We start from the raw sequence: 27,591 nt of genomic DNA, 5'->3' as shown, positions 1-27,591 counted from the left end.
TAAATGGTATTTTATTCCCAGAAATAATCAGACTCATAATAGCTAGACCCACAATAGGTAAGACAAAGCTCAAGTCAAATTTCATTCCTCAAATTTTTAATTAACTTTTGAGACCTGGGATTCTGGCCTCATTTATTAAACTTTCTAGGGACAGAAATGGCTACTTTCCCCAACATATATATATGATTTACAATATTTTATGTTCCTAAGTGTGAAACACTACTGGCTACAGAAATATTATTAAAAGCTAGACTTGCAGCTGACATCATCTATGACTCAGACTGAGAGATACCCAGAAGCTATAAAATACCTAATCATTAATTCCACAGTAAAAACAACTAAACAGAAAGAAAACTGCCATGTCTGTCCAGCATTACAAAATATTAGTAGTACTGGTTTCATATATATACCTTACTTCATAGTAGATGTAACTTGCCCAAATGATTAAAAAAAAAATACTTAGGCAATTATGATATAGCTATGATGCCAAGAGCACATCTTTCTTTCTGCTTTAAATCTTATTATTTTTTAAAAATATATGTTTTTGATTTCAGAGAGGAAGGGAGAGGGAGAGAGATAGCATAATGGTGAGGGAGAATCAATTGCTTGCCTCCTGCACTGCCCACACTGGGGGTCGAGCCCGCAACCCGGGCATGTTCCCTGACTGGGAATCGAACCATGACTTTCTGATTCATAGGTTGAAGCTCAACCACTGAGCCATGACAACTGAGCTAATCTTACTTGTTCTTACAGAAACCTTGGGGCTAAGTAGAAATAGCTGTTAGTATATCTGGTGAAGAGACATGGGCCAATAGGGCCCACTTTTCCATGTAGAATGGGGTTTTAGAGGGTTCACTCAAGCCTTTTTCCTTGGAGACCATTAAAAAATATCCCCATTTTCTAGAGGATCAAGTTCCAAAAGATCATCCCTCTAAAATAAAATTAAAAGCAATGGTAGGGTTGTTAGGATAAACTGAGTTTTTAACATAGAATTTATCTGTGATATTGTATAATCCCAATACCATTGATGAGATTTTACCAAAATGTGTAACGTTTCTAAGAAAAATGCATTTTCAATTCCAATTTAAGATGTGAGAAATCCGCCTAACATTTTTTCTCTTCTTCCTCCCCAATGAAATATAATTAGTCACTAGCTCCAGAAGGGTAAGAGTGATTATGGGGCAAGTGGATTGCTCAGGTACATGATCTCATTCACTCACTTTATTTTTTTCCCAAAGGATCTGAGGATTAACCTACTTTCATAATATTCTGCTGACACTACCTATAGCTTCCAAGGATTTTTTTCTCTTCCAGGACCACTAGAAAATTTATCTGAAATTTCTTAAGGTTTTTTGTTGTTGCTTTTTAAAAAGTTTCTCTTGGTTTTTCAGAGAGAGGAAGGGAGAGAGCAGAAAAACATCGATTGGGTGCCTCCTGCACTTACCCTGACTGGGGATTGAACCCACAACCTGGGTATGTGCCCTGACCGGGAATCGAACTAGTGACCTTTTGGTGCATGGGATGATGCTTAACCAAGTGAGCACACCAGCCAGAGTGCTAAGGGTTTTTAATGCTATACCAAGAATAATATTCCCTCCTTGGGTGTTTCTTAAAAAGATAGACCTGGGATAATACTAGTTAGTAAACATTAAAATGTAGAGAAAGAAATACAGGTGAGGTTATAACCATTCCTCCTTTCTTCTTTCTCCATCAGTCCAGCTTAAAGATCCTGCTTCGGATCAGTGCTAGGACAAAGTCAGGTCAACTGGAAGGCAACTGAACACTGAAGAGTAATTTTCATGCCTATCAGCTGTTTCTGAACCCTAACAAACTGAATGTTCTTAAAACTAGGGTTTGTCTATACTGTGATTCACTGTCAAGGTAGCCTCTACCCTCAGCCAGTACTAGATACCTCTTCTCAGTGTTTGCTCCACAGTTTTAAGTACTCAACCTTAACAGAAACCAGAAAAAAAAGCCTGTAAAAACGTGTGCTTGTGTTGTTATGTGTGCGTGAAAGAAAGAGAACACAACATGAGTGTACATGTACAAGCAAATGTGTATGCATATGTTCGGAAAAGTGGCACAAATAAAACAAGAACGTAGAGAATTACCACATGGAGGTAATTTGTCACAAAAAAAGTTGGACCCATGTTTTTTGATGTAATAAAAGGTGGGACTCCAGAATAAACAGATCCTAAAACACTTAGGATGAAGACTGCTTTTTCCTCCTAAATTAGACATCAGATTAGAAGAAAAGTATTAATTCACTTTTAATTGGGGTATCAATACTGTAGTGCCTCCTTTATCCAGAAATGACTTCATCTTTTTTTAAAATAAATTTTAGCCGTAACCGGTTTGGCTCAGTGGATAGCACATTGGCCTGTGGACTGAAAGGTCCCAGGTTCGATTCCGGTTAAGGGCATGTACCTTGGTTGCGGGCACCTAGGTACCTAGGTACCTAGTTTCATTTAGAAATGCGAGGAATTCAGGGTCAAGCCATATGGCAGACCCTGTCTTCATTCAGGCCTGGCCAGTGTGGCTCATTTGGTTGAGTGCCATCCCAAGCACCAAGAGATCATCTGTTCATTTCCAGTCAGGGCAGATGCCCAGGTTGCTGATCAATCAAGGTTTCTCTCTCTTCCCCTCTCCCTTCCACTCTAAAAAATAAAAAAATCAATAAAGCCCGAACTGGTTTGGCTCAGTGGATAGAGCGTCGGCCTGCGGACTGAAGGGTCCCAGGTTCGATTCCAGTCAAGGGCATGTACCTTGGTTGCGGGCACATCCCCAGTGTAGTGAGTGTGCAGGAGGCAGCTGATCGATGTTTCTCTCTCATCGATGTATCTAACTCTCTATCCCTCTTCCCTCCTCTCTGTAAAAAATCAATAAAATATATTTTTTTAAAAATCAATAAAAACACATGGGGGGGGCGGAGACTTTTTAAAAAATAATTTTTAAAATGTTTTTATTTTATTTACTTATATGTTTTTAGAGAGGGAGGAAGAGAGTGGGAGAGAGAAAAATGGATCCTGCAAGTGCCCCAAGTAGAGATTTAACCAGCAACCTAGGTATGTCCCTGATTGGGAATTGAACCTGAGACCCTTTGGTCCATAAGAAGATGCTCCAATGGAGCCACACCGGCCAGGGCAAAAAAAAAAAAGATATGTTAGGATGTAAAACACCCTCCTCTTGCTGGAATTCATTCCATTTTCATAGGCTTATTTTATGAGAAAACCCTATCCCTAAAGACAGCTGAACCAAGCCATACCTCCGTCTAGCACTCATATCCACAGGCTCATCATTGATGTTTTCTTTGCCGGGCCTTCCAGCAATCCTATTGTCTCCATGAGGCCTGAGATTCCCATTGAGTTTCTCTTCATAGCCCTTGACACCACTGCCATCCTGTTTGGTGGGTAACTCATGAGACACCTCAAGATTTGCCAAATCCTTCCGTTTGAGCAATGCCAACATTTTCAGACGTTCCATGGCCTCATGCCCCTCCATTTTGAGTCGCTTGGCCAGGACATCATCTCGCTCATCTGCTGGGTCCAAGCTCCGTTTCAATAAATTCAGGCGAAGAGCATCTTCTGTCATTCTATCCATCCTGTGGCAAGAAAAATACAAGTGAGATCAGAATAAAGTCCCTTAAATAGTCCATAAGGAAAGAGGGTGGGGTGGTAAAGGTATTAAGAAGAATCATAAACATATACATGGAGGCTTAAAGTTAACTCAGCTAACCTACCCTGTATCTTCCTAGAAACTAAAGAAACTACAAATACTCTCCAGTCAATTAGGTCCTTACTGTAGAGATACCTGAAACCAAACACTACACTCATCTGGATAGTCTATGAAGAGCCTACATCTCTCAAAAAAGAAACATTCCTTTGTGATTGGCTTTTTGTGAACGCATGCTCCTAGTCAGATGCTTTAACACTCATGCCAAATTTGCCTCTTGGAAAACTCTTTATGAATGGGAAGTTCTTTAGGTCACACATGCATTATCTTGAATTGGTCTATCTTATAAAGGGAGAAATATGAGAAAGATGAATTAGACAATGAGCATCTAACAGGAAGCCTCAGTTGTCTGAATATAGCAAGGATTAGAGGTGCCCATTTTTATTTGCCCTTAATGCTATAGACACAGATTCAAAATCTTAAAATACTTGGCTTTGCTTAATGACTCAGGTGCTAAAGCTGCTAAGAGGTAGTATTTTCTCTACTAATGCAGCAAAATTATTAAAGACAAGCTAATTATAATTTTCCCTTCCACTTTGATTTTTTACACCTTGGAAATCTAAATAAAGAATTTCTCCAAAAGCTTTAAATCTAGGGTTGTTTTCTTAGTAGGAAATAATTGAGGCACTGGAAAGAAACATTTTGAGTCATAGAAACATAGATTTGAAATGCTACTTATTTCTAGAAGATAAAAAAAATTAAGTTACTTTACCTCCATAAGTCTCAATTTCATATATAAAGTGGGCACTTAAAAGGTGCTAAGCAAAATTTAATTTCTATACCCTTGGGCTATGACTTCCATACCTAAGATATGAGATTAGGCACAAAACTTCAGAGACTCAAGTAGTAGGTTGAAAAAAACTAATGTTAATTGGTGCTCTTGCAAAAAAAAAAAAAAAAAAAAATTATTGTGCTTGAGGAATCTCCCTTCCTGTAGTGCACAGTAAAATAATAGCTATTCAATTCTTTTCTGGTTACAACAAAGAAAAAGAGTAACCACCACCAACAAAAAATTCCAATGAAAGAAAACAGATCTTTTGGAGACCAGAGAAAAGTCAGAACCCAGAGCTCTGAATTTTTTTAGTGTTTCTTAATTTTCTTTTTAAAAGAATAGCTTTATTGAGATATAATTTGCATATCATACAATTCACCAATTTAAAGTGTATAATTCAATGGGTTTTAGTATTATATTCACAGAGTTGTGCAACCATCACTCAATCAATATTTAAAACATTTTATCCATCTCCCCCCTAAAAAACCCATAGTCATTAAGCAGTCATTCTCCTTCTCTACGCTCCCATCTCTGTTCCCCACTAATTTACTTTCTGTCCCTCAATTTGCCTATTCTAAACTTTTTATATAAATAAAATCATATGTGGCCCTGGCCAATTTGGCTCAGCGGTTAGAGCGTCAGCCCATGGATTGACGGGTCACGGGGTTCAATTGCCCTTCATGGGCATGTACCTTGGTTGCAGGTTCAATGCCTGGCAATGGCTGGGGCAAGTACAGGAGGCAACCAATCAATGTGTCTCTCTCAGATCAATGTTTCTCTCTCTCCCCCGGTTCCTTCCTTTCACTCTTTCTAGAAATCAATGGGAAAAAAGAGGATTTAATGAATGAATGAATGAATGAATGAAATCACATGTGGTATTTTGTGACTGCTTCTTTAACATAGCATTGTGTTTTTAAAGGTGCATTCATGTTGTAGCATATATCATGACATCTTTTTAAAGCTGAATGCTATTCCACTGTATGAATAGATCATATCCTGTTTATTCATTTATCAATTGATGGACATTTGTTTCCCCCCCTTTTTGCTATTATGAATAATTTTGTTATGAACTTTTTTGTACAAGTTTTTGTGTGGACATACATTTTCAATTCTCCTGGGTGTATACCTAGAAGCAGAATTGCTGGGTCCTCTGTTAACTCTCTGTTTAACATTTTGAAAGACCATTTTCCAAAGTAGCTGCACCATTTTGCATTACCACCAGCAGTGCATAAGGGTTCCAATTTCTCCATATTCTCTAAGTCCTCTGTTAACAGTTTTAGAGGTGAGGTATTATTAGCTACAGGTTCCCAAACATTGTTATTTTGACATGTGTTACTTCTAAAGTGGTTTACCTCTGAAATATATAGTCTCTGATAGAGTGACTGGAAAGTTGAATGCTATATGGAACATCAAAAAGTAAGCCCTAACTCCACAGTAACAATGTCTTGGATAACTTGATCAACACAGGAGTTGTAGAGGGTGGGAATAGTCTGTCACTCAACTAATTATACAAAAGTACTAGTATTTCAGAAAACTACACAGCAAGATATACAAATTTAATACACACAGTGTTCTAAGTTTTGAGATAAATTATATTAATGAGCAGCAAACGTATATGATAAAACTTAATAACCTAGAGCTGAATGGAGTTGGGATGCCACCATTATTCTGGCTTCTTCAATGGACAGTTATACAAATAGGTTAAAGCAGTTCAAGTAAGTCCCAAGGACACAAACAGATACATTGAAGTTGGTAGAAACCAGAACCAGGTATTTGAATGTCTAAGGTAATCTTTCCCAATAGATGGCTTGAAAACCCTGACAATTTTCCTTGCCCACTCTCTTTCAAAAAAGTAGAGGTTAACATTGGTTTAAGTTTCAGATATCTATATATATAAAAGGCTAATATGCTAATTGTCCACCCAACCGGTAGCTATGATGCACACTGACCACCAGGGGTAGATGCTCAATGCAGGAGCTGCCTTGACGCACACTGGCCATTTACAAAGAAACGGCACCGCGGTCCTGGTGCCAACAAAGCAACACTCGGCTTCCCCCAAGTGGGACACGGGCCCCGCATCCACCCCAGAGCAACAACCCATCAAATTGCAGCCAACACTGCCAAGACCCCACGGCACAAAATGCAGCCCACAGCCCAGCCCAGCCCAGCCCAGAAACGGTAGCTGTGGATGCCAGGTAATGACGTCACATAGCAACGCCCAGCTTCCTCTCCCTAGTGACTAGCCTCCTTGGAGTTTCTTCAGCCCAGGAACACAACTTGCTTTATAGCCTGGTGCAAACATTTTACACTTTACCCAAATGTTTGTGAAGCATTTTCCCATGCCTCATCTCATTTGATCCTCACAGAAATCCTGGAGTAGGTAGACAGGAGACTCGATAGAATCCTATTTTATTTTCATTAGCCAGAAAACAGAGATTTAGAAAGTTTAGAAACTTGACCTGACTGAAAAGAAGAAATGATGGACCTTGAAAATGACTTCAGGTTTTCTCACTGTGCAGAATATAGTCAAACACTGCTGTAGTTAAATATTTTACCCTTTGTTCTCCCTGCATGATCTACAATAATAATCTGCTTTGTATTGATAATTACTGCTGTGTTGCTGACAATTACCTGGAAGAGAAGTTGGGGTGCTTCACTGGGCTGGAAAAAGTTTAGCTACATCAGAAAGCACGTCTAATTAAGCAAGTTTATTCTATATATATAAAAGGCTAAGTTGACTCGCATATGTGCAATACATATAAAACTCTCACTGGCGCCAATCGCACGCGTGTTTCGATCTGTCATTGTCGATTGTGAATTTGGTTGACACTTCTATTATAGAGAAAGGGAGAATACCAATATTAAAATACTTCTTCTAATTAATTTTCTTTCAATGTGCACGAATCCATGCACTGGGCCACTAGTCCTATACTAGCATGCTATATAATAAAGAGGTAATATGCAAATTAATCCTCACACCCTCACAAGATGGCTGCCTACGACCAAGGCCAGCTGGGGGGTTAGTGAGGGACGACCAAATGACTGAACAAGCGGGGTGGCTAGGCCCCGGCTGGGGGGGGGGGGGACATGAGGGGCGACCAGGCCAGTAGGGGGGGGCAGTTGGGTGTGACCAGGCCAGCGGGGGAGGGGGCAGTTAGGGGCAACCAGGCCGACAGGGGGAGGGGCAGTAAGAGAGTAAGAGGCAACCAGGCCGGCAAGGGGGGGGGGGGCAGTTAGGGGTGACCAGGCTGGCAGGAAGGGGGTAGTTAGGGGCGGGCAGGCCGGCAGGGGATGGCAGTTAGGGGCAATCAGGCTGTACGCAGAGGCAGTGAGGGGCGATCAGGCCAGCAGGGGGCGGGGAGCAGTTAGGGGCGAACAGGCAGGCAGGCAGGTGAACAATTAGGAGCCAGCGGTCAGGATTGTGAGAGGTATGTCCCTATCCCCTAAACCGGCAGTCGGACATCCTCTAAGGGGTCCCAGATTGGAGAGGGTACAGGCTGGGCTGAGCGGACGCCCCCCCCCCCGTGCACAAATTTCGTGCACCGGGCCTCTAGTACCATAATAAAAGGCTAATATGCAAACAGACTGAACGGTGGAAGAACCAGTTGCTACGACGTGCACTGACCACCAGGTGCAGCACTGCTCAACCAGAAGCAGAGCTCACAGCTGCAAGTGCAGCAGCGGTGGTGGGAGCCTCTCACGACCACGCAGCAGCACTAAGGATGTCTGACTGCTGGCTTAGCCCCGCTCCCCACGTGGAGTATGCCTAAGCCATCAGTCAGACATCTCCCAAGGGCTCCCAGACTGCAAGAGGGCGCAGGCCGGGCTGAGGGAACCCCCCCACCCAAGTGCATGAATTTAATGCACTGGATGTCTAGTATAATAATTTGACATGTTACAGATGTCAGTGTGCTCACCACCAAATATCTAGTTTTCACTTGTCCCCATGCAATTTCAACCTCATCCCAACCCCTTCTCTTCTGTTAACCAAAAACCTGTTGTCTGTATCCATGAGTTTGTTTCTGTTTTATTTTTAATTATTTCACATATGAGTGAGATCATATAGTACTTGTCTTTCTCCGTCTGTTTCACTTAGCATAATACCCTCAAGGTCTATCCATGTTGTTCCTAATTCCTACCCACTTTTTTTTTTTTTTAATGTTCTTATTTATTTCAGAGGAAAGGAGAGGGAAAGAGAGAGAGAGAAACATCAATGATGAGAATCACTGATCGGCTGCCTTCTGCATGCCCCACACTGGGGATTGAGCTCGCAACCCAGGCATGTGCCCTGACTGGGAATTGAACTGTGACCTCCTGGTTCATAGGTCGACACTTAGCCACTGAGCCATGCTGGCCGAGCCACTGGTTTGTTTTTCTTAATGTTTTTATTGATCTTTTTTTTTAAGAGAGAGAGAGAAACATCGGGACAATGCTCAACCAACCAAGCCACACCAGCCAGGGCTCCTTGCCCACTCTTGACTTCACTGACCTGTAAATCCCAACTTTATATACTCACAGCCATGCCTGCCTCAAAATCCAAAGAAACATGAATAAGTCTTGGAAATATTATGCTAAATAAAGAACATAAAAGGATAAATGTTTTATGGTTCCACTTATTTGAGGTACCTAGAATAGGCAAATTCACAGAGAGAGAAAATAGAACAGTGGCTAGAGTTGGAGAGGAGGGGAGTGAGGAGTTATTATTTGTGGAAACAGTCTCTAAGATGATGAAAAAGTTCTTAAAATACATAGTGGCTAAAGGAGATAAAAGACTTGTACTTGGAAAACTACAGGACGTTGAAAAGAGAGGAAGATAGAAACAAGTGTTCATGGATTGGTAAAATTAACATAATTAAAATGTCCATACTACTCAAAGCAACCACAGATTCAATGCAATGTCTATTAAAATACCAACAGCAAGCATGGAACAGAGTGCGGAACCTCAGAGGGGAGGCGGGGTGGGTGGGTGTGTGGGAGGAAATCAACCAAAGACCTTGTATGCATTTATGGTATGCATAACCCATGGACACAGACAATAGGGAGCTGAAGACCTGAAGTAGGGGGTGGGGGGAGCAGGGGTGGGGCAGGCTGGAGGGGTCAATAGGGGAAAAAGGGGAAGATATGCAATACTTTCAACAATAAAGATTTATTTATTTAAAGAAAGAAAGAAAGAAATGTAGAAAGTCACCTACCCCCAGAAAATCAGTATTAGCAGTTTGGGATATAGTCTATCAAACTTAAAAAAAAAAAAAAATACCAACAGCATATTTCACAGATCTAGAATACTCCAAAAATTTATATGGAACCAAAAGAGACCCCAAATATCCGCAGTAATCTAAGAACAAAGTTGGAGGAATCACAATATCAGATATCAAGTTATACTACAAAGCCACTATAATAAATACAGCTTGATACTGGCACAAGAACAGGCATATAGAACAAAACAGAGACCCCAGAAATTGCCACAAGCCATTACGCTCCATTAATATTTGACAAAGGAGGCAAGAGCATACAATAGAATCAAGACAGTCTCTTCAATAAATGGCGTTGGGAAAATTGAACAGATACATGCAAAAAAATGAAACTAGACCACCGACTTACACCATACACAAGAATAAACTAAAAATGGGTAAAGGACTTAAATGTAAGTTGTGAAACCATAAAAATCCTAGAAGAAACCATAGGCAGCAAATCTCAGACATCTCCATAGCAATATGTTTATGGATACACCTTCTAGGGCAAAGAAAATTAAGGAGAAAATAAAAAAATGGGACTACATCAAAAGAAAAAACTCTGCACAGCAAAAGAAACCATCAACGAAATGAAAAGGGAGCCCACTGTATGGGAGAACATATTTGGCAATGATATATTTGATAAAAGGTTAATATCCAAAATATATAAGGAACTAATACAACTTAACAAAAGGAAGACAAACAATCCAATTAAAAAATGGGCAAAGAACCTAAATAGACACTTCTCCAAAGTGGACATACAGATGGCCAAGAGACATATGAGAAAAATGCTCAAAGTCACTAATCATCAGAGAGATGCAAATTAAAACAACAATGAAATATCACCTCACACCTGTCAGAATGGTTAACCTCAATCCTCCTATATAATAAAGAACTAACATGCTAATTAGACCGAACAGCAGAACAACTGTTTGGACGAAGCCGGGGCTGCGAGGGCCAACCCCCTTGCACAAATTTTGTGCATTGGACCTCTAGTCCTATCTAATAAAAAGAGAAACATGGTAATTAGCGTACGACCGCTACCCTTCCCACTGGCTAATAAGGGTGATATGCAAATTAACTGCCAGCCAAGATGGCGGCCAGCAGCCAGGCAGCTTAAACTGAACATGAGGCTTGCTTGCTTCAGTGACGGAGGACTGCAACGTTCCCCGCCTGCCTTGCCGGCCTCTGAGCTTGCAGTTTGAAACATTGTAACAAATATAGAAGCTAAACAAAACCCCAGAAACCAGCTTTCAGCCGGCTGGGATCTCAGAGCTGGAGTTGATACAGAGTTTCGATTATAGAACCTAAACAAACCAGATACCTGCTTTCAGCAGCTGAGGCCTCAGAGCTGGAGCCAGAGCTAAAGCTGGCCCAGAATAAAAAAGAAAAAAAGGAACAGCTGGGAGCTTCAGTCCCAGCCTGAAAACAGCCCTCAGCCCCTCACCCAGACTGGCCAGGCACCCCAGTGGGGACCCCCACCCTGAAGGGTGTGTGACCAGCTGCAAAAAGCCATCATCCCCTCATCCAGGCTGGCCAGGCACCCCAGTGGGGACCCCCACCCTGATCCAGGACACCCTTCAGGGCAAACCAGCCAGCCCCCACCCATGCACAAGGCCTCTATTCTATATAGTAAAAGGGTAATATGCCTCCCAGCACCGGGATCAGCGGAGCCGAGAGGCCTCCCGGCACCGGGATCAGCGTGACAGGGGGCAACGCCCAAACCCCCTGATCGCCCTGCGGATCTGTGTGTGACAGGGGGCGGGGCCACAACCTCCCTATCAGCCCTGCTCTGTTCCTGACAGGGGAAGGCACCCCAACCCCGATTGCCTCTGCTCTGTGCCTGATAGGGGGGAGCTCCGCATCCCCCTGATCGCCCTGCGGCTCTCTGTGTGACAGGGTGCGGCGCCCCAACCCCCCCACCCCACGGGCCCTGCTCTGTGTATGATGGGGTAGAGCCATAATCTCCCCATCGGCCCTGCCCTGAGCGTGACAGTGGCGGCGCCCCAACCCCCTGATCGGCGCTGCTGTGTGTGTGACAGGGGGCAGTGCCCCAACTCCCCTATCGGCCCTACTCTGTGAGTGACAGGGGGGAGCTCCCCAAACCCCTGATGGGCCCTGCTCTGTGCGTGACAGGGGGCAGTACCCCAACCCCCTGATTGGCCCTGCTCTGTGCGTGACAGGTGGTGGCGCCGCAACCTCCCCATCGACCCTGCCTTGAGTGTGACAGGGGGCGGTGCCCCAACCCCCTGATTGACCCTACCCTGAGGGTGGCATCGCAACCTCCCAATCCGCCCTGCTCTGTGCATGACAGGGGCGGTGCCCCAACTCCCCAATCAGCCCTGCTCTGAGCCCAACCAGGGGCTGCACCTAGGGATTAGGCCTGCCCTCTGCCACCCGGGAGCAGGCCTAAGCCAGCAGGTCGTTATCTCCCAAAGGGTCCCAGACTGCGAGAGGGCACAGGCCGGGTTGAGGGCCGCCCCCACCCCCCCTGAGTGCACAAATTTTTGTGCACTGGGCCTCCAGTATATAATAAAAGGCTAATATGCAAATTGTCCCCATGGGCAGGAGTTTGACCAACCAGGAGTTAGACCTGCACTGACCACCAGGGGGTGGCGTGGAATATGGTGGGCATCAGTGACGCGGTGCTGCCAGCCCCGATGGGCCCCGGCGAGAGCAGGACTGCGGTAAGATGGTGGAGCAGGTAAGCGGGCAGCACCAGGCCAACGCAGGTGCGAAGGGAGGCCCCGGCTGGTGGCAGTGGCGGTAGCAGGTAGCCGGGGGAAAGGAGGCCCTGGCAGCAGCTGCTAGGAACCCTACCCGTGCACAAATTTCATGCACTGGGCCTTTAGTAAATGAGTAAATGACAAGTGCTGGTAAGGATGTGGAGAAAAGGGAACCTTAGCCAGCACACTGCTGATGGGAATGCAGACTGGTGCAGCCATTATGGAAAACAGTATGGAGTTTTCTCAAAAAATTAAATATGGAACCGCCATTTGACCCAGTGATCTCACTTCTAGGAATATATCCAAAACACCAATCAGAAAGAATGTATGCACTCCTATGTTCATAGCAGCACAGTTTACAATAGTTAAGATCTGGAAATAGCCCAAGTGCCCATCAGTAGACGAGTGGGTTAAAAAAGCTGTGGTACATTTATACTATGGAATACTATGCAGCAGTAAAAAAGAAGGATCTCTTACCCTTTAAGACAGCATGGAGGGACCTGGAGAGTAATATGCTGAGCAAAATAAGCCAGTCAGAAAAAGACAAGTATCACATGATCACTTTCATATGTGAAATCTGATTAACAAAATAGATCCAGAAACATGGAAGCATGGACTGGACTGTGAACACAGATAATAGGGTGGTGAAGGCCTGGGGTAGGGGGTGGAGGTGGGCTAGAAGGGGTCAATGAGGGAAAAGAGACATATGTCATACTTTCAACAATAAAGATTAAAAAACAAAATAGATAGTGGTTATGGTTGCACAACACTGTGAATGTACTTAAAGCTATTGAATTTGTACACTTAAAAATGGTAAATTTTGTTACATATATTTTGTCACAAAATTTTTTTTTAAAATATATTTTATTGATTTTTTACAGAGAGGAAGGGAGAGGAATAGAGAGTTAGAAACATCGATGAGAGAGAAACATCGATCAGCTGCCTCCTGCACATCTCCTACTGGGGATGTGCCCGCAACCCAGGTACATGCCCTTGACCGGAATCGAACCTGGGACCTTTCAGTCCGCAGGCCGACACTCTATCCACTGCGCCAAACCGGTTTCAGCTGTCACAAAAATTTTTAAAAAAATACAATGTAATGAGACTGAATAAAATAGCCCAAGCTTCTTTTTGGGGTGATGGATATGTTCTAAAATTGGATTGTGGTGATAGCTGTAAAAAAATAATATTTAATGTAAACTTGTCATATAAAAATTCTCTCCAAAAAGCAAAACAAAAATTCTATAAAAATGAATGTTGTATATTGCCTTTTAAAGCTTAACAAACCTTTTTTGTTTATTCTGGGCTGCTAATAATAACAGCTAATATTTCTTATGTAGCTGATTAAAAGCCAAACATGCTAGTAGGCACTTTATCATGTGTTCTTATTTAATAAATGAGGTATTATCCCTACTTCATGGATGGGAAAAGTGTCAAACAAGTATCCTAAGACTCCAAAGCTGTAGTGAATCTAGAATTCCAACAATGATCGAGCCCACTTCAAAAACCTATTATACAATACATCTCTCTGCACACAGATGTATTAAGCACAGGAGGAATTTATGGCCGGCTGATATCTATGCCTCCTCCACTTAACTTCTACAGTGTGTATTGTGTAGTTAGAGTCTATACTGTAAACGGTTAGACCTGATATTCAAACACCATGATTATTCCATAAAAAAAGCACCCTAGCCCAGCCAGTGTGGCTCAGTGGTTGAACCAGGAGGTCATGGTTCAATTCCTGATCAGGGCAGGTGCCTGGGTTGCAGGCTCAATTCCTCAGGAGGGGGTGTGCAAGAGGCAGCTGATGGACAATTCTCTCTCATCATTGATATTTCTAACTCCCTTCCTCTTTTTGAAATCAATAAAAACAGTTTCTTGCCTTAGCTGGTTTGGCTCAGTGTACAGAGCCTGTGGACTGAAGGGTCCTGGGTTTGATTCCAGTCAAGGGCACATGCCAGGGTTGTGTGCTCAATCCCCAGTAGGGGGCATGCGGGAGGCAGCCAATCAATGATGCTCTCTCATCACTGATGTTTCTCTCTCTCTCTCTCTCTCTCTCTCTGAAATCAATAAAATATATTTAAAAAAAAAACAAACAAAAAAAACACCAAACTTTTTTTCAAAAAACAAAATACCCCACCCTAAAGGCCAAGTAATTTAAATAATTCAATAGTTGGTATTGTAAAGACATTTATTTGTATAAAATATGAACACATATATTAGAAATATGAATTTGGATTCTATATAACTTTACTTACAAAGAATTCTGAATAAATGGCCACTGCAAACTCAAATAAGACCTGTCTTCTTGATGTTTTGTATAAATACTGCCTTACTGCCATTATAATTGTTATTAGGGGCCCAGTGCGCAAAATCATGCGAGACCTAGGACCCAGAAAGAGTCCCGGAGACGGGACCCAGAAACCCACCCGCGCCTCTAGTCAAGTCCTCCAGAGTCAAGTCCCCACCCACCTGCACGCACCCTGCCACACATGCAGCCCTGCCCACCCCACACACGCAGCCTCCTGCTGATCGGTTGTTACGGCGTGATGGTGTGACGACCACAGGCTTTTTATATAATAGATTAGTGATGATATCCACGTAATTTTTTGTTGTTATTAATCCTCACCTGAGGATATTTTTCTATTTATTTTTAGAGAGAGTAGAAGGGAGAGACAGAGACAGAGAAACATCAATATGAGAGAGACAAATTGACTGACTGCCTTCACGCACCCTGATCAGGGCCAGGGAACCTGCAACCGAGGTACATGCCCTTGACCGAAATTCAAACCCAGGACCCATCACTCTGCAGGCTGATGCTCTATCCACTGAGCCAAACCAGCTAGGGCTCCACCTAATTTTAAAATTAGGAACTCATATAAGTTCAGTGTTTTGGGGTCTCCTCAGGGGCAGACCTAGATAATTTTAAGAAGCAGGATTGTATAGTCACATCTTTACACATCCATTCCCCCTTGCCCCAAATATGTGCCAAGTTCAGGGTTAGGTGCTAGGAATAATGGTAAAAGATTAGGTCACTATCTTTAATAATTTCATTCTGATAGAAGACAGATGTGCAGATAACTGAAATAAGTACCTGGATGTTTACATGAACTCAATTTTTTCTGCCTTCCTATATCCTGCTTTTCTTTCCTATATTTCAGTGAAGAGAATTCAATTTATCCAGAGGCAAAAGCTAGAACCCTGGGAATCATCCCTGACTTTCCCTGACTCTTAAATCTAAGTCACCAAATCCAATTAATTCTGTTCTCTTATTCTGAATACAAATAAGAAAATAGAGAGCCCTGGCATGTTGCTGCCAGCAGCCACGTTGTAACCATGAAGGAAGAGAACTTGCAGATAAAGCAGACACTGCAGAGTAGAGCACTGATATGGCAGCTAATTATATAGCTGTGCCACCAGACCAAACTACCCTAGAGCTAGTCTCTGGATTCCTGTTATAGAGGCCAATAAATTCCCTTTAATGTTTAAGCCAGTATGAAGTAGGTTTTTTGCTACTTAAACTGAAAATATCCTAATAGAAAAACTCTGTCAGAAGTGCCAATATGAAATCAAAGTTAAGATATCCAAAACACAGGTAGATACACGACATATACAAAAAAGAATCAGAGCGTAGACCAGAATTGGAGATAATTATCTGAATGATTAAAAGAGGTGATTTAAGTATGCAGATGAGTGAAACCCCAGAAAAAAATGAATGTACAGTTAAAAGGAAAATGGCCAAAGATAAAACCATGGACAAGGCATTTAAGGGCTGGTTGGTCGGAGAGCTAGGGGGAAACTCGCAAAGTATGACATGTCAACAAATTAAAGCAGAGACTCAAGAAGAGAGTAGTTGTGTCCAATAATTACAGCAAAAAAATTCCCAGCTTTAACTTTACCATTGACTGTTGTAAAAAAGAACAAAAAACCCCACAAAACAACAACAAGAATAGCCAGATGGCAACACAGCCTTAGTTAGACCCATGCTTGTCAGGTTTCTGACTTGTTACCCCCAAACCAAAATCCAAATTGGCAAAAAAGACTTTGAGGACCCTAAAAGGGGAGAGAATGAAGGAAGAGAGAAGGCTAGCAAAACAAATTAGCATCTACTGACTCCGTATTTACTAGGCAAATACAAGTTCCTTTATATTTGTTCTCTCATTTACATCAGAGGATTAATAAAAAATTTTAAATTGTCAACAAAGTTAAAAAAAATTATAAAAAATGATGAACTTTAAGACTATAATAATATAACATTGACTTTAAAAGTCTGAAGTAGCAACAGTCTAAAAGACCATATTACTTCATGAAGAGTTTTCAGTATTTATACTGAACATAATAGTCCTTACAAAGCAAAACAGTACTTCTTTAACAAAAAAAAGAAGTTGGTTGGGTGTCGTCCTGTTCACCAAAAAATTGCTGGTTCAATTCCCAGTCAGGGCACATGCCCAGGTTTCAGGCTAAAGCCCCAGTAGGGGCCATGCAGGAGGCAGTCGATGGATGTTTTACTTTCACATCAGTATTTCTCTCCCTCTCTAAAAACCAATTTTAAAATCTTAAAAAATACATTAATTGGAATTATATACAGTATACAACTTTGGGATTGGTTTTTTCCAAGTTGTTGCATGTACTGATAATTTGTTCCTTTTTATTGCTAAATAGTCAGTCCATGGTGTGGATGTACCACAATTATTCACCTGCTGAAGGACAACTGAGTTTTTCTAGTTTTTTGCTATAACAAAGCTACTACATTCATATATAAGTTTTTGGAAGAACGCAAGTTTTCATTTATCTGGGATCCATGCCCAAGAGTATGACTGCTGAGTCACATAGCAAATGAATGTTTAGTTTTATAAAAAACTGGCAATCTGCTCCCCGGAGTAGTTATACCATCATATATTTCCAGTTTCTTCATATCCTCACTAGCATTTGGTGTTGTCATTATTATTTATTTTGTTTTTAATTGTCACCCAAGGAGTGAGGATAATTTTTCCATTGATTTTTTATAGAGTAGAAGGGATGGGGAGAGAGAAACGTTGATGTGAGAGACACATTAATTGGTTGCCTCCCACACACGCCCGGTCCTGCAACCCAGGTACATGCTTTTGAACCAGAAATGGAACCCATGACCCTCCAGTGCACAGGCTGACACTCTACCACTCAGCCACACTGGCCAGGGCTGTCATTTTTTATTTAAGCCATTCTGATAGATGTGTTGTGGTATTTCATTGTGGTTTTAATTTGTATTTCCCTAGTGGCTAATGATGTTGAGTATCTTTTGCCCATTTTTTAATTCAACTGTTTGGGTTTCTTACTGTAGAGTTTTGAGAGTTCTTTACATATTTTAGACATTAGTCATTTGTTATACATGTGGCTAATTTATTTTCAGTGCAATTAAACATTACAGATACAGTTGAAGCACCCTAACTTTACCCCCAAACTATTCTTTTTTTAAAAATATATTTTATTGATTTTTTTATAGAGAGGGAGAGGGATAGAGAGTCAGAAACATCGATGAGAGAGAAACACAGATCAGCTGCCTCCTGTACACCTCCTACTGGGGATGTGCATGCAACCAAGGTACATGCCCTTGACCAGAATCGAACCTGGGACCTTTCAGTCCGCAGGCCAACGCTCCTTCCACTGAGCCAAACCGGTTAGGCCCCCCCAAACTATTCTTTATTCTTCCTCCTTCCTCTCTCCCCAGAATTCATTATGATGAATTTATTATTATTCTCATGAACTTATTTTTTTAATCCTCACCCAAGGATAGTTTTCCATTGATTTTTAGAGAGAGTAGAAGAAAGAGGGAAAGACAGAGAGAAATATCAATGTAAGAGAAACATATTGATTGGTTACCTCCTGCACGAGCCCTAACCAGGGCCCGGGCCGGGGAGGAGCCTGCAACGGAGGTATGTGCCCTTGACCGGAATTGAACCTGGGACCCTTTGGTCCGCAGGCTGATGCTCTATCCAATGAGCCAAACCAGATAGGGCTCTAATGAATATTTTATAAGTTTATTTCATATGTATGTATCCATAAGTAATAAAATATAGTAGTTTGTATACATTTATAAATTTTATTTTTTAAAGTAGTGCTTGGCCTGGCCGGTGTCACTCAATGGTCAAGTGTGGACCTATGAACCAGGATGTCATAGTTCAATTCCCGGTCAGGGCACATGCCTGGGTTGTGGGCTCGATCCCCAGTAGGGGACGTGCAGGAGGCAGCCAATCAATGATTCTCACTGATGTTTCTATCTCTCCTTCTCCCTTCCTCTCTGAAATCAATAAAAAAAAAAAAATTTTTTTTTAAATATATTTTATTGGTTTTTTACAGAGAGGAAGGGATAGGGATAGTCAGAAACATTGATGAGAAAGAAACATCGATCAGCTGCCTCCTGCACACTCCCCACTGGGTATGTGCCCGCAACCAAGGTACATGCCCTTGACCAGAATCGAACCCGGGACCCTTGAGTCCACAGGCCGATGCTCTATCCACTGAGCCAAACCGGTTAGGGCAAAAAAAAAAAATTTTTAAAAAGCAAAATTAAACAACATATACTAGAGCTTCTTTTAAAAAATATATTATTATTTTATTGATTTCTGAGAGGAAGGGAATGGGAGAAAGAGATAGAAACATCAATGATAAGAGCAAATCACTGACTGGCAGCCTCCTGCACGCCCACACTGGAGATCCAGCTCTGCAACCTGGGCATGAGCTCTGACCAGGAATTGAACAGTGACCTCCTGCTTCATAGGTTGACACTCAACCACTGAGCCATGCCAGCTGGGCTCATTTTGCTTTTCAATGTTAAGTTTTTTAGTATTTAAAATTTACCTAAATAAATGAAGCCCTAGTAAAATCCTCACCTGAGGACATGCTTAGAGAGAGAGAGAAAAACATGGATGTGAGAAACATCAATCAATTGCCTTCAATGTGCACCCTGACTAGGGATCAAACCCACAATCCAGGTACGTACTCTCACCAGGAGTCAAACAGGCCCACCTTTTGGTGCATGGGACGACACTCCAACCAACCGAGCCACTCTGGCCAGGCTAGTTGATTTGTTTTACCGGCTGTGTAGGATTCCACAGCAAAAACATACAATTTAATAATCCATTCTCCAGTTCAACACTTTTTAGGCATCAATTTGTAGATGTTAAAAGCAATGCTGCGATTTCTACTTCTGGCCAAGATGGCGTGACACAGGCTGGATTTACCCTCCCACCTGAAACAATAAAACCAGACAAAATACATGAAACAAGGGTCTCAGGACACTGGACACCAAGCACAAAGGACAGCAATCCCAGAGGGATAAGAGACAATGGGATGAGCTCCACAACTGCCCTCATTTATTGCTTTAGAAGAGTTTCTAGGACATGGTGTGGGGGAAATGAGAGGGAGCCAGGCAGACCCCTGAGTTGAAGGGATGGGTGAGGGTACAGTGAGACAAAGGCAGGTTTCAAAAAGGACAGAGTACCATAGAAGTGAGAATGCAGAAAGGTGGATATAATTTAAAAAGACAGATAATAAGTGTTAAAGGCACATGTAGGGAAGTTGGAATCTTCATACACTGCTGATGGGAATGGAAAAGAGCCTGGAAGTTCCTTATGAAGTTAAACACAGTTACAACACAATCCAGCAATTTCACTGCTAGATATATACCCGACAGAACTGAAAACATTATCTCCACACAAAAATTTGTACATGAATGTTCATAGCAATATTATTCATTATAGTCAAAAAGTGGAAACAACCCAAATGTCCACCAACTGATGACTAAACAAACAAACGTACATCTATAAAATGAAATACTGTACAGCTATAAAAAGGAATTTAATGCCCTGGCCAGGTAGCTCAGTTGGTTAGAGTGTTGTCCCAATACACCAACGTTGTGGGTTTGATGGTCAGGGCACATGTAGGAGTCAACCAATAAATGCATGAATGGGTGGAACAACAAATTGATGTCTCTCTCTCTCTCTCTCTCTCTCTCCCTCTACCTTCTTCTCTCTCAGAAAATCAATAATAATAAAAAGGAATGAAGTACTGATATATGTTACAACATAGATGACAGTTGAAAACATTAAGCTAAGTGAAGCAAGCCAGTCATAAAAGGTAATATATTGTATGATTCCATTTATATGAAAAGTCCAGAAAAGGCTTGAAGGAGAATGGAAACAGAACGTAGATAGGTGGTTTCCTAGGGCTGAGGAGAGAGGAAAATAAGGAATAACTGCTAATAGGTGTGTGTGTGGGGGGGGGGGGGGTGTTCTTTTTAGGGTGATGAAAATGTTCTAGTTTTTTTTAACATTTTTTTTTATTAGTTAAGGTATTACAAATGTGTCCTCATCCCCCCATTAACCCCCAACCTCCCCCCCCCCAATTTTAGATTACAGTGATAGTTGCACAACTCTGAATATACTAAAACCATTGAATTGTATACTTTGAATGGGTAAATTTAGGATATGTGTAATATGTTTCAATAAAGATGTTAAAGCCCTGATCGGAGTGGCTTAGTTGGCTGAGAAATATTTCATTTAATTCTCAGAACATTCCTATGAAATTCACATTATCCCCATCCTATCAGAAAGAAGTAACTGAGACTCAGAAAGACTAAATAAACCTGCTCAACGTCACAAAATAAATAGAAGAGTCATGATTAAAACCTAGGTCTAACTCCAATGCCCAGTACACCCCTCTTTCCACCACACCAAGGATGGTTAAGTAGGTTTCAACTCTCATGCCAACTTCATTTTATTGATGGTGGTTACCTATAACATTCTGTTTCATCAGTAAAGACTTTTACTTAATTATTGTCTGCCACAGGTACCACATATGAAAACAGCAGCACACATATAAGCCAAGTATTTATCATATCCATCTATAATAATAAAAATGTAACATGCTAATTAGACCGGATGTCCTTCCGGAAGTCGGATGCTGCAGCCGAAGCAGCTGCCATGGCTGGCCGCAAGGGAGGGATCCAGGCAGCTGCCACGGCTGGGAAGGCCTAGTCTTGCACAAATTTCATGCATCGGGCCTCTAGTATATTATCATAATCAGACTAATAAATCTGAATTTATTGGCCTGTGAGGGTAACCATATTTTTGTACTTTGAGGAAACAAGAGCTGAGACGTGGACATGGCAGGCAAACAGCAAGAATCTACAAACCTTAGGAAAGTCTCACAAAAGTTTTTGGCATCATGAAAATTTCTTCTAAATATCCCTCAAGAATGTTCATGGCTTAAGCCAGTTTTGCTCAGTAGATAGAGCATCAACCTGTGGACTGAAGAGTCCTGGGTTCGATTCCAGTCAAGGGCACCTACCTTGTTTGCAGACTCAATCCCTGGCCCTGCATGTTTCTATCTGTTTCTCTCCTTCCTTTCCACCCTCTTAAAAAAAAAAAAAGAATGTTCATAACTCTGTATAGCACTAAATCAGTCATATCAGAGAAGGGAGAATGTTATAAATAGCAGCCTCGCTAGGTATTTATTCCATAGTAGGCCTAATGAAGTTTCTCTAATGCCAATTCATGTACGTGACAAACAATCATACAAATAAATTCTATCTCAGCAGTGCTTCAGAGATGAGTAGGCTCATGACCTCTACTTATAACTGTGTACAGCTGAATGAATGTCCATTTGTCTCCCACCAAAGTAAAAGCAAGTTGCACTTCCAGGTCTTGGCAAAGATCACAGAGCAATGGTCTTGTTCTGCACATCAGATAGCTGAGCGAATGAGATATCTGAGCTCCTTCCAAGCTACCTAATGCTTCCTGCAGCCAATCATTTCCAGCAATTAACTCTGCAACCTCTCTATTTCAGTTCCCTAAAGAAACTCTCATACACACAAACCAAACTGCAAAACAAATTCTTCAAGTGGGGGTAAAAGCCCCTAAGGGAAAACAAAATGGTTATAGAACAGGTTTTATCTTAAATGCTAAAAGAATGAAATTATCTCCAAATGTACCATTTTATTGGATCATCTTAGAGGTTGCTTCTACACAGTCCTACAGGTAGCAATCTCTGGATTCAGCAACTGGTGGAATAGAAAAGGGTATGGATAAGGGCTTGAGAAGAATATGCATCAATGTGAATACCTAAGCTCTATTAATCACTTCTCATTAAGAGGTTTAGATAACATGGAACAAAAAGAAACCACTCTGATCACTGCGTAAGATAGAAAAATGCAGGACATGTCAGATCCTAAAGTAAATGCTTATTACACTAGAGACCCGGTGCACAGACTCGTGCATCGGTGGCGTCCCTTGGCCTGGCCTACGCCCTCTCAAAATCCAGGACCCCTCAGGGGATGTCAGACTGCCAGTTTCAGCCCGATCCCCACAGGCCAGACCGAGGGACTCCGCTGGTGCACAAACCCGTGCACTGGGCCTCTAGTATGCATATAAGATCTTTGGTTAATCTCTTCCCACCCTCCCCACCCCTTCCCTCTGAGATCTATCAGTCTGTTCCATGTTTCCATGCCTGTGTGTTCAGCGTCTGGCCCTTGGTGGTGAGTGCGCATGATAGCTACCAGATGAACAGTCTCTTAGGCTTTTATATATATATAGATTATCGCTGACAAGACTATGAACCAGAGGTTAGAAATAAATCTGGCAGCCCTGGCTGGTGCGGATCAGCTGGTTGAGTGTCATCCAATACAACAAAAGATCACCGGTTTGCCCTAACCGGTTTGGCTCAGTAGATAGAGCGTCGGCCTGTGGACTGAAGGGTCCCAGGTTCAATTCCATCACCAATAGGGAGTGTGCAGGAGGCAGCTGATAGATGTTTCTCTCTCATCGATGTTTCTAACTCTCTATTCCTCTCCCTTCCTCTCTGTAAAAAAGTCAATAAAATATATATATATTTTAAAAAAGGTCACCAGTTTGATTTCCAATCAGGGCACATGCCTGAGTTGCTGGCAGAATGTTGCTGGCTCAGGAGGCAGCTGATCATTAATGTTTCTCTCTCCCTCTCCCTTCCTCTCTGTCTAAAATCAATAAAAACATATTTTTAAAAACAAAAAAAAGGCCCAGCTGGTGTTGTTCAGTGGTGGAGTGTCAACCTATGAACCAGGAGGTCACAGTTCTATTCTTGGTTAGGGCACATGCCCGGATTGCAGGCTTGATCCTGAGTAGGTTTGTGCAGGAAGCAGAAGATCAATAGTTCTTTCCCATCATTAATGTTTCTATCTCTCTCCCCCTCTCCCTTCCTCTCTGAAATCAATACAAATATTTAAAAACAAAAAAACAAAGACAATATACTAATGACCAATAAATACATGAAAAATACTCAATGTCATTAGTCATCAGAGAACTGCAAATCAAAACCACAATGGCCTGGCCGGAGTGGCTCAGTTGTTGAGCATCAACCTATGAACCCTCTCTCTCCCTTCCTCTAGAAATCAATAAAAATATATATTTAAAAAAAACCACACACAATAAGATAGCAATTCACACCCACTAGGATGGCTATTATCAAAAAGAAAATGACAAGTGTTGACAAGACTGTGGAAAGACATTTGCAACGTCATGGATGGAACTGGAGAGCATTATGCTAAGTGAAATAAGCCAGTCAATAAAGGAAAAATACCACATGATCTCACTCATTCATGGACAATAGAGACCATTATAAACTTTTGAACAATAATAGATACAGAGGCAGAGCTGCCTCAAACAGATTGTAAAACTGCAGCGGGAAGGCCGGGGAGGGTTGGAGGGCAGGAGTTAGGGGGGTAAGAGATCAACTAAAGGACTTGTATGCATGCATATAAGCATAACCAATGGACATAAGACACTGGGGAATAGGGGAGGCTAGGGGACTGTCTAGGGCGGGGGGATAAAATGGACACATATGTAATACCCTTTGTAATACTTTAAGCAATAAAAAAATAAAAATTAAAAAATAAAATAAAGTAAAATAAAAATTCAAAAAAAAAAAAAGACTGTGGAAAGAGTAGAACCCTAGTATATTGCTAGTGGGAGTGTAAAATGGTACAGTTGCTTTGGAAAATGGTTTGGTGGTTCCTTAAAAAGTTCGAATAATCAAAAATAGAGAATTATCATATGACCCAGGAATTCCATTCATAGAAAAATATCCAAAAGAATTGAAAACAGGTATTCAAACAAAAACTTGTACAAAAATGTTCCTGGTAGCATTATTCACAATAGCCAAAAAGGTAGAAACCCAAATGTCCATCAACTGATGAATGGATAAGCAAAATGTGATATACAGTAAGTCCTCACTTAACAACATCAGTAAGTTCTTGGAAACTGCAACTTTAAAAAAATGTTTTATATTGATTTTAGAGAGAGATAGGAAGGAAGAGAGAGAGAAACTTTGATTCATTGTTCCATTTATTTATGCATTCACTGGTTGGTTCTTGTAATATGCCCTGACCAGGAATCAAACCACAACCTTGGCATACTGGAATGGCACTCCAACCAACTGATCTACTCAGCCAGAGCAGGAAACTGCAATTTTATAATGAAACCAATTTTGCCATAGGCTAATTGATAAACATAAGTTTCTACAGCATACTTTTGGTCACAAAACATTACCAAACTTCTAAATTAAGACCTAATATTAACACTGAGATAAATAAGCTATCCATATTTTTTAAAGATTAATAAAAATGAGTAAGATAATTATTTCCCAACCTGCTTATTCCAGTTCAGGATTGAGAGTGGCCAGAGCTTATTCCTGCAGCTCAGGGCACAAGAGGGAGCCAACCACCCTGGACAGAATGCCCTTCCATTGTAGCAAGTATTCACACCCATACTCAGACCGAGATAATTTAGATACACCAATTAACCTAACATGCACATATTTGGGGTGTGGAAGGAAACCAGAATGCCCAGAGAAAATGCATGCAGACACAGGGAGAACATGCAAACTCCACACAGTGGTCCTGGCCAGAAATCTTTTTTTTCTTCTTTTTCTCGTCAATGTAATAATGACACAACATTATTTGAGGACTGCTGTATTCCTACAGTAGAATATTACTCAAGCAAAAAAAGGAGTAAAGTACTGATACATGCTACAACGGGGATGAATTTCAAAAACATTATGCTAAGTGGAAGTAGCCAGATACAAAGGGTCACACTTGTATAATTATATTTATACTAGAGGCCCGGTGCACAAAAATTTGTGCACTCGGGGGAGGGGGGGGATCCTCAGCCAGGCCTGTGCCCTCTCGCAGTCTGGCACCCCTCAGGGGATGACCACCTGCTGGCTTAGGCCTGCTCCCCAGGGGATTGGGCCTAAGATGGCAATCCGACATCCCTCTGGCAGCCCGGCAGCCCTTGGGGGATGCCCACTTGCCAGCAGGGAGCAGACCTAAGCTGCAGTCGGACATCCTTAGCGCTGCTGAGGAGGCAGGAGAGGCTCCCATCACCACCGCTGTACTGGCAGCCATCAGCCTGGCTTGTGGCTGAACAGAGCTCCTCCCATGTGTGAGCACCCTGACCACCAGGGGGCAGTTCCTGCATTGAGCGTCTGCCCCCTGGTGGTCAGTGTGTGTCATAGTGACCAGTCATTCCCAGGTCTTCTGCTGTTAGGGTCAGTTTGCATATTACCCTTTTACTATATAGGACAGAGGCCTGGTGCACAGATGGGAGCCAGCTCGTTTTCCCTGAAGGGTGTCTCGGATCAGGGTGGGGGTCCCGCTTGGGTGCCTGGCCAGCCTGGATGAGGGGATGATGGCTGTTTGCAGCTGGTCACACCTCCTTCAGGGTGGGCGTCCCCACTGGGGTGCCTGGCCAGTCTGGGTGAGGGGCTCAGGGCCATTTTCAGGCTGGCGGGTGACTGAAGCTCCCAACCTCTCCTTTTTTTCCTTTTTGTTTTTACTCTGGGATTTATTTATCTTCTATGGCTGTCACTGGAGCTGAGAGCCAGCTTTAGCTCTGAGGCTCAGCTCCAGCTCTGAGACCTCGGCTGCTGAAAGCAGGTATCTGGGTTTGTTTGGGTTCTATAATTGTAACACTGTTGCGGTCCTGCTCACTCCAGCTCTGACGGCTCACAGCAGGTTTCTGGGGTTTATTTACCTTCTATAATTGCAATATTGTTTCTTAGACTGCAGCTCAGAGGCCGGCAGCGACAGGCGGGGAACCTTGGCTTCCTCCATCACTGGAGCAAGCAAGCCTCCTGTTCGCTTCAGCTGCCTGGCTGCCGGCCGCCATCTTGGTTGGCAATTAATTTGCATACCTCGCTGATTAGCCAATGGGAAGGGTAGCAAAGTTATGGTTAATTACCATGTTTCTCTATTATTCGATAGGAGGACTAGAGGCCCCGTGCACAAATATGTGCACAGGTGGGATCCCTCTGAGTGGCCTGCAGGGATCGGGCCAAAACCACAGTCCAACCTCCTACCTGCCGCTTCTGCTCATCCTGGCCCCACTGTGCCTGCTGTGGGCTTGTGCCCAACCAGTCCCAATCAGGAGAGGCTCACAGCAGCGCTCACCAGCCATAAGCCCTGCCTTTGGCACCCTCCCAAGGCGAGTGGCCTGCGGGATCAGGCTGAAACCGGTTCTCTGACATCCCCCAAGGGGTCCCAGATTGCGAAAGGGTGCAGGCCAGGCTGAGGGAACCCACCAGTGCACGATCAAGGCTGGGGAGGGACCACGGGAGGGCTCCAGGTTGTGTCAGGTCCATCTCACTCAGTCCTGATTGGCCTGACCCCACTAGCAAGCTAACCTACCGGTCAGAGCATCTGCTCCCTGGTGGTCAGTGTACGTCATAGTGAGCAGTTGAGCAGCCTTTGCATATCATTAGCATATTATGCTTTGATTGGTTGTTCGGTTCTGCAGTTTGGTCTATTTGAATATTGCCCTTTTATTATATAGGATAAACTATCCAGGATAGATAAATCTATCAAGACAAAAAACAGCTTAGTTAGTAGTTGCCAGGTGCTAGAAAATGGAGAAATGGGGAATGACTGCTTAATGTGTACAAGTTCCCTTTTGGGGTGATGAAAATATTTTGGAATTTGATTTAGGTGATGGTTGCACAACACTGTGAAACATACTAAATGCCACTGGATTGCACAACTTAAAATGTTTAATTATATGTTATACGAATTTTACCTCATTTAAAAAAAACACCCAACACAGTAGTTTCTAAATGTTTGTTG

General features: G+C 42.4%; 1 protein-coding gene across 4 annotated transcripts in view; it reads right to left on the bottom strand.

Moving 5' to 3' along the window:
• Window positions 1-27,591, bottom strand: part of GATAD2B (GATA zinc finger domain containing 2B) — a 79,033-nt gene that overhangs the window by 14,207 nt on the left and 37,235 nt on the right. For 3 of the 4 annotated variants that reach the window (XM_059673761.1, XM_059673763.1, XM_059673760.1), the window contains one exon: window positions 3,266-3,601. In XM_059673761.1, the coding sequence (XP_059529744.1) occupies window positions 3,266-3,600 (335 nt within the window). In that variant the 5' untranslated portion in view covers window position 3,601. Of the gene's footprint in view, window positions 1-3,265; window positions 3,602-22,431; window positions 22,501-27,591 lie in introns of those variants that run through there. The other variant, XM_059673762.1, reaches the window with a different exon arrangement.

This window comes from Myotis daubentonii, chromosome 18, assembly GCF_963259705.1.
Source record: "Myotis daubentonii chromosome 18, mMyoDau2.1, whole genome shotgun sequence".
NCBI lineage: Eukaryota > Metazoa > Chordata > Mammalia > Chiroptera > Vespertilionidae > Myotis > Myotis daubentonii.
The sequence above is the reverse complement of the archived record's forward strand: the minus strand, read 5'-3'. Positions and strand labels throughout refer to the sequence as shown.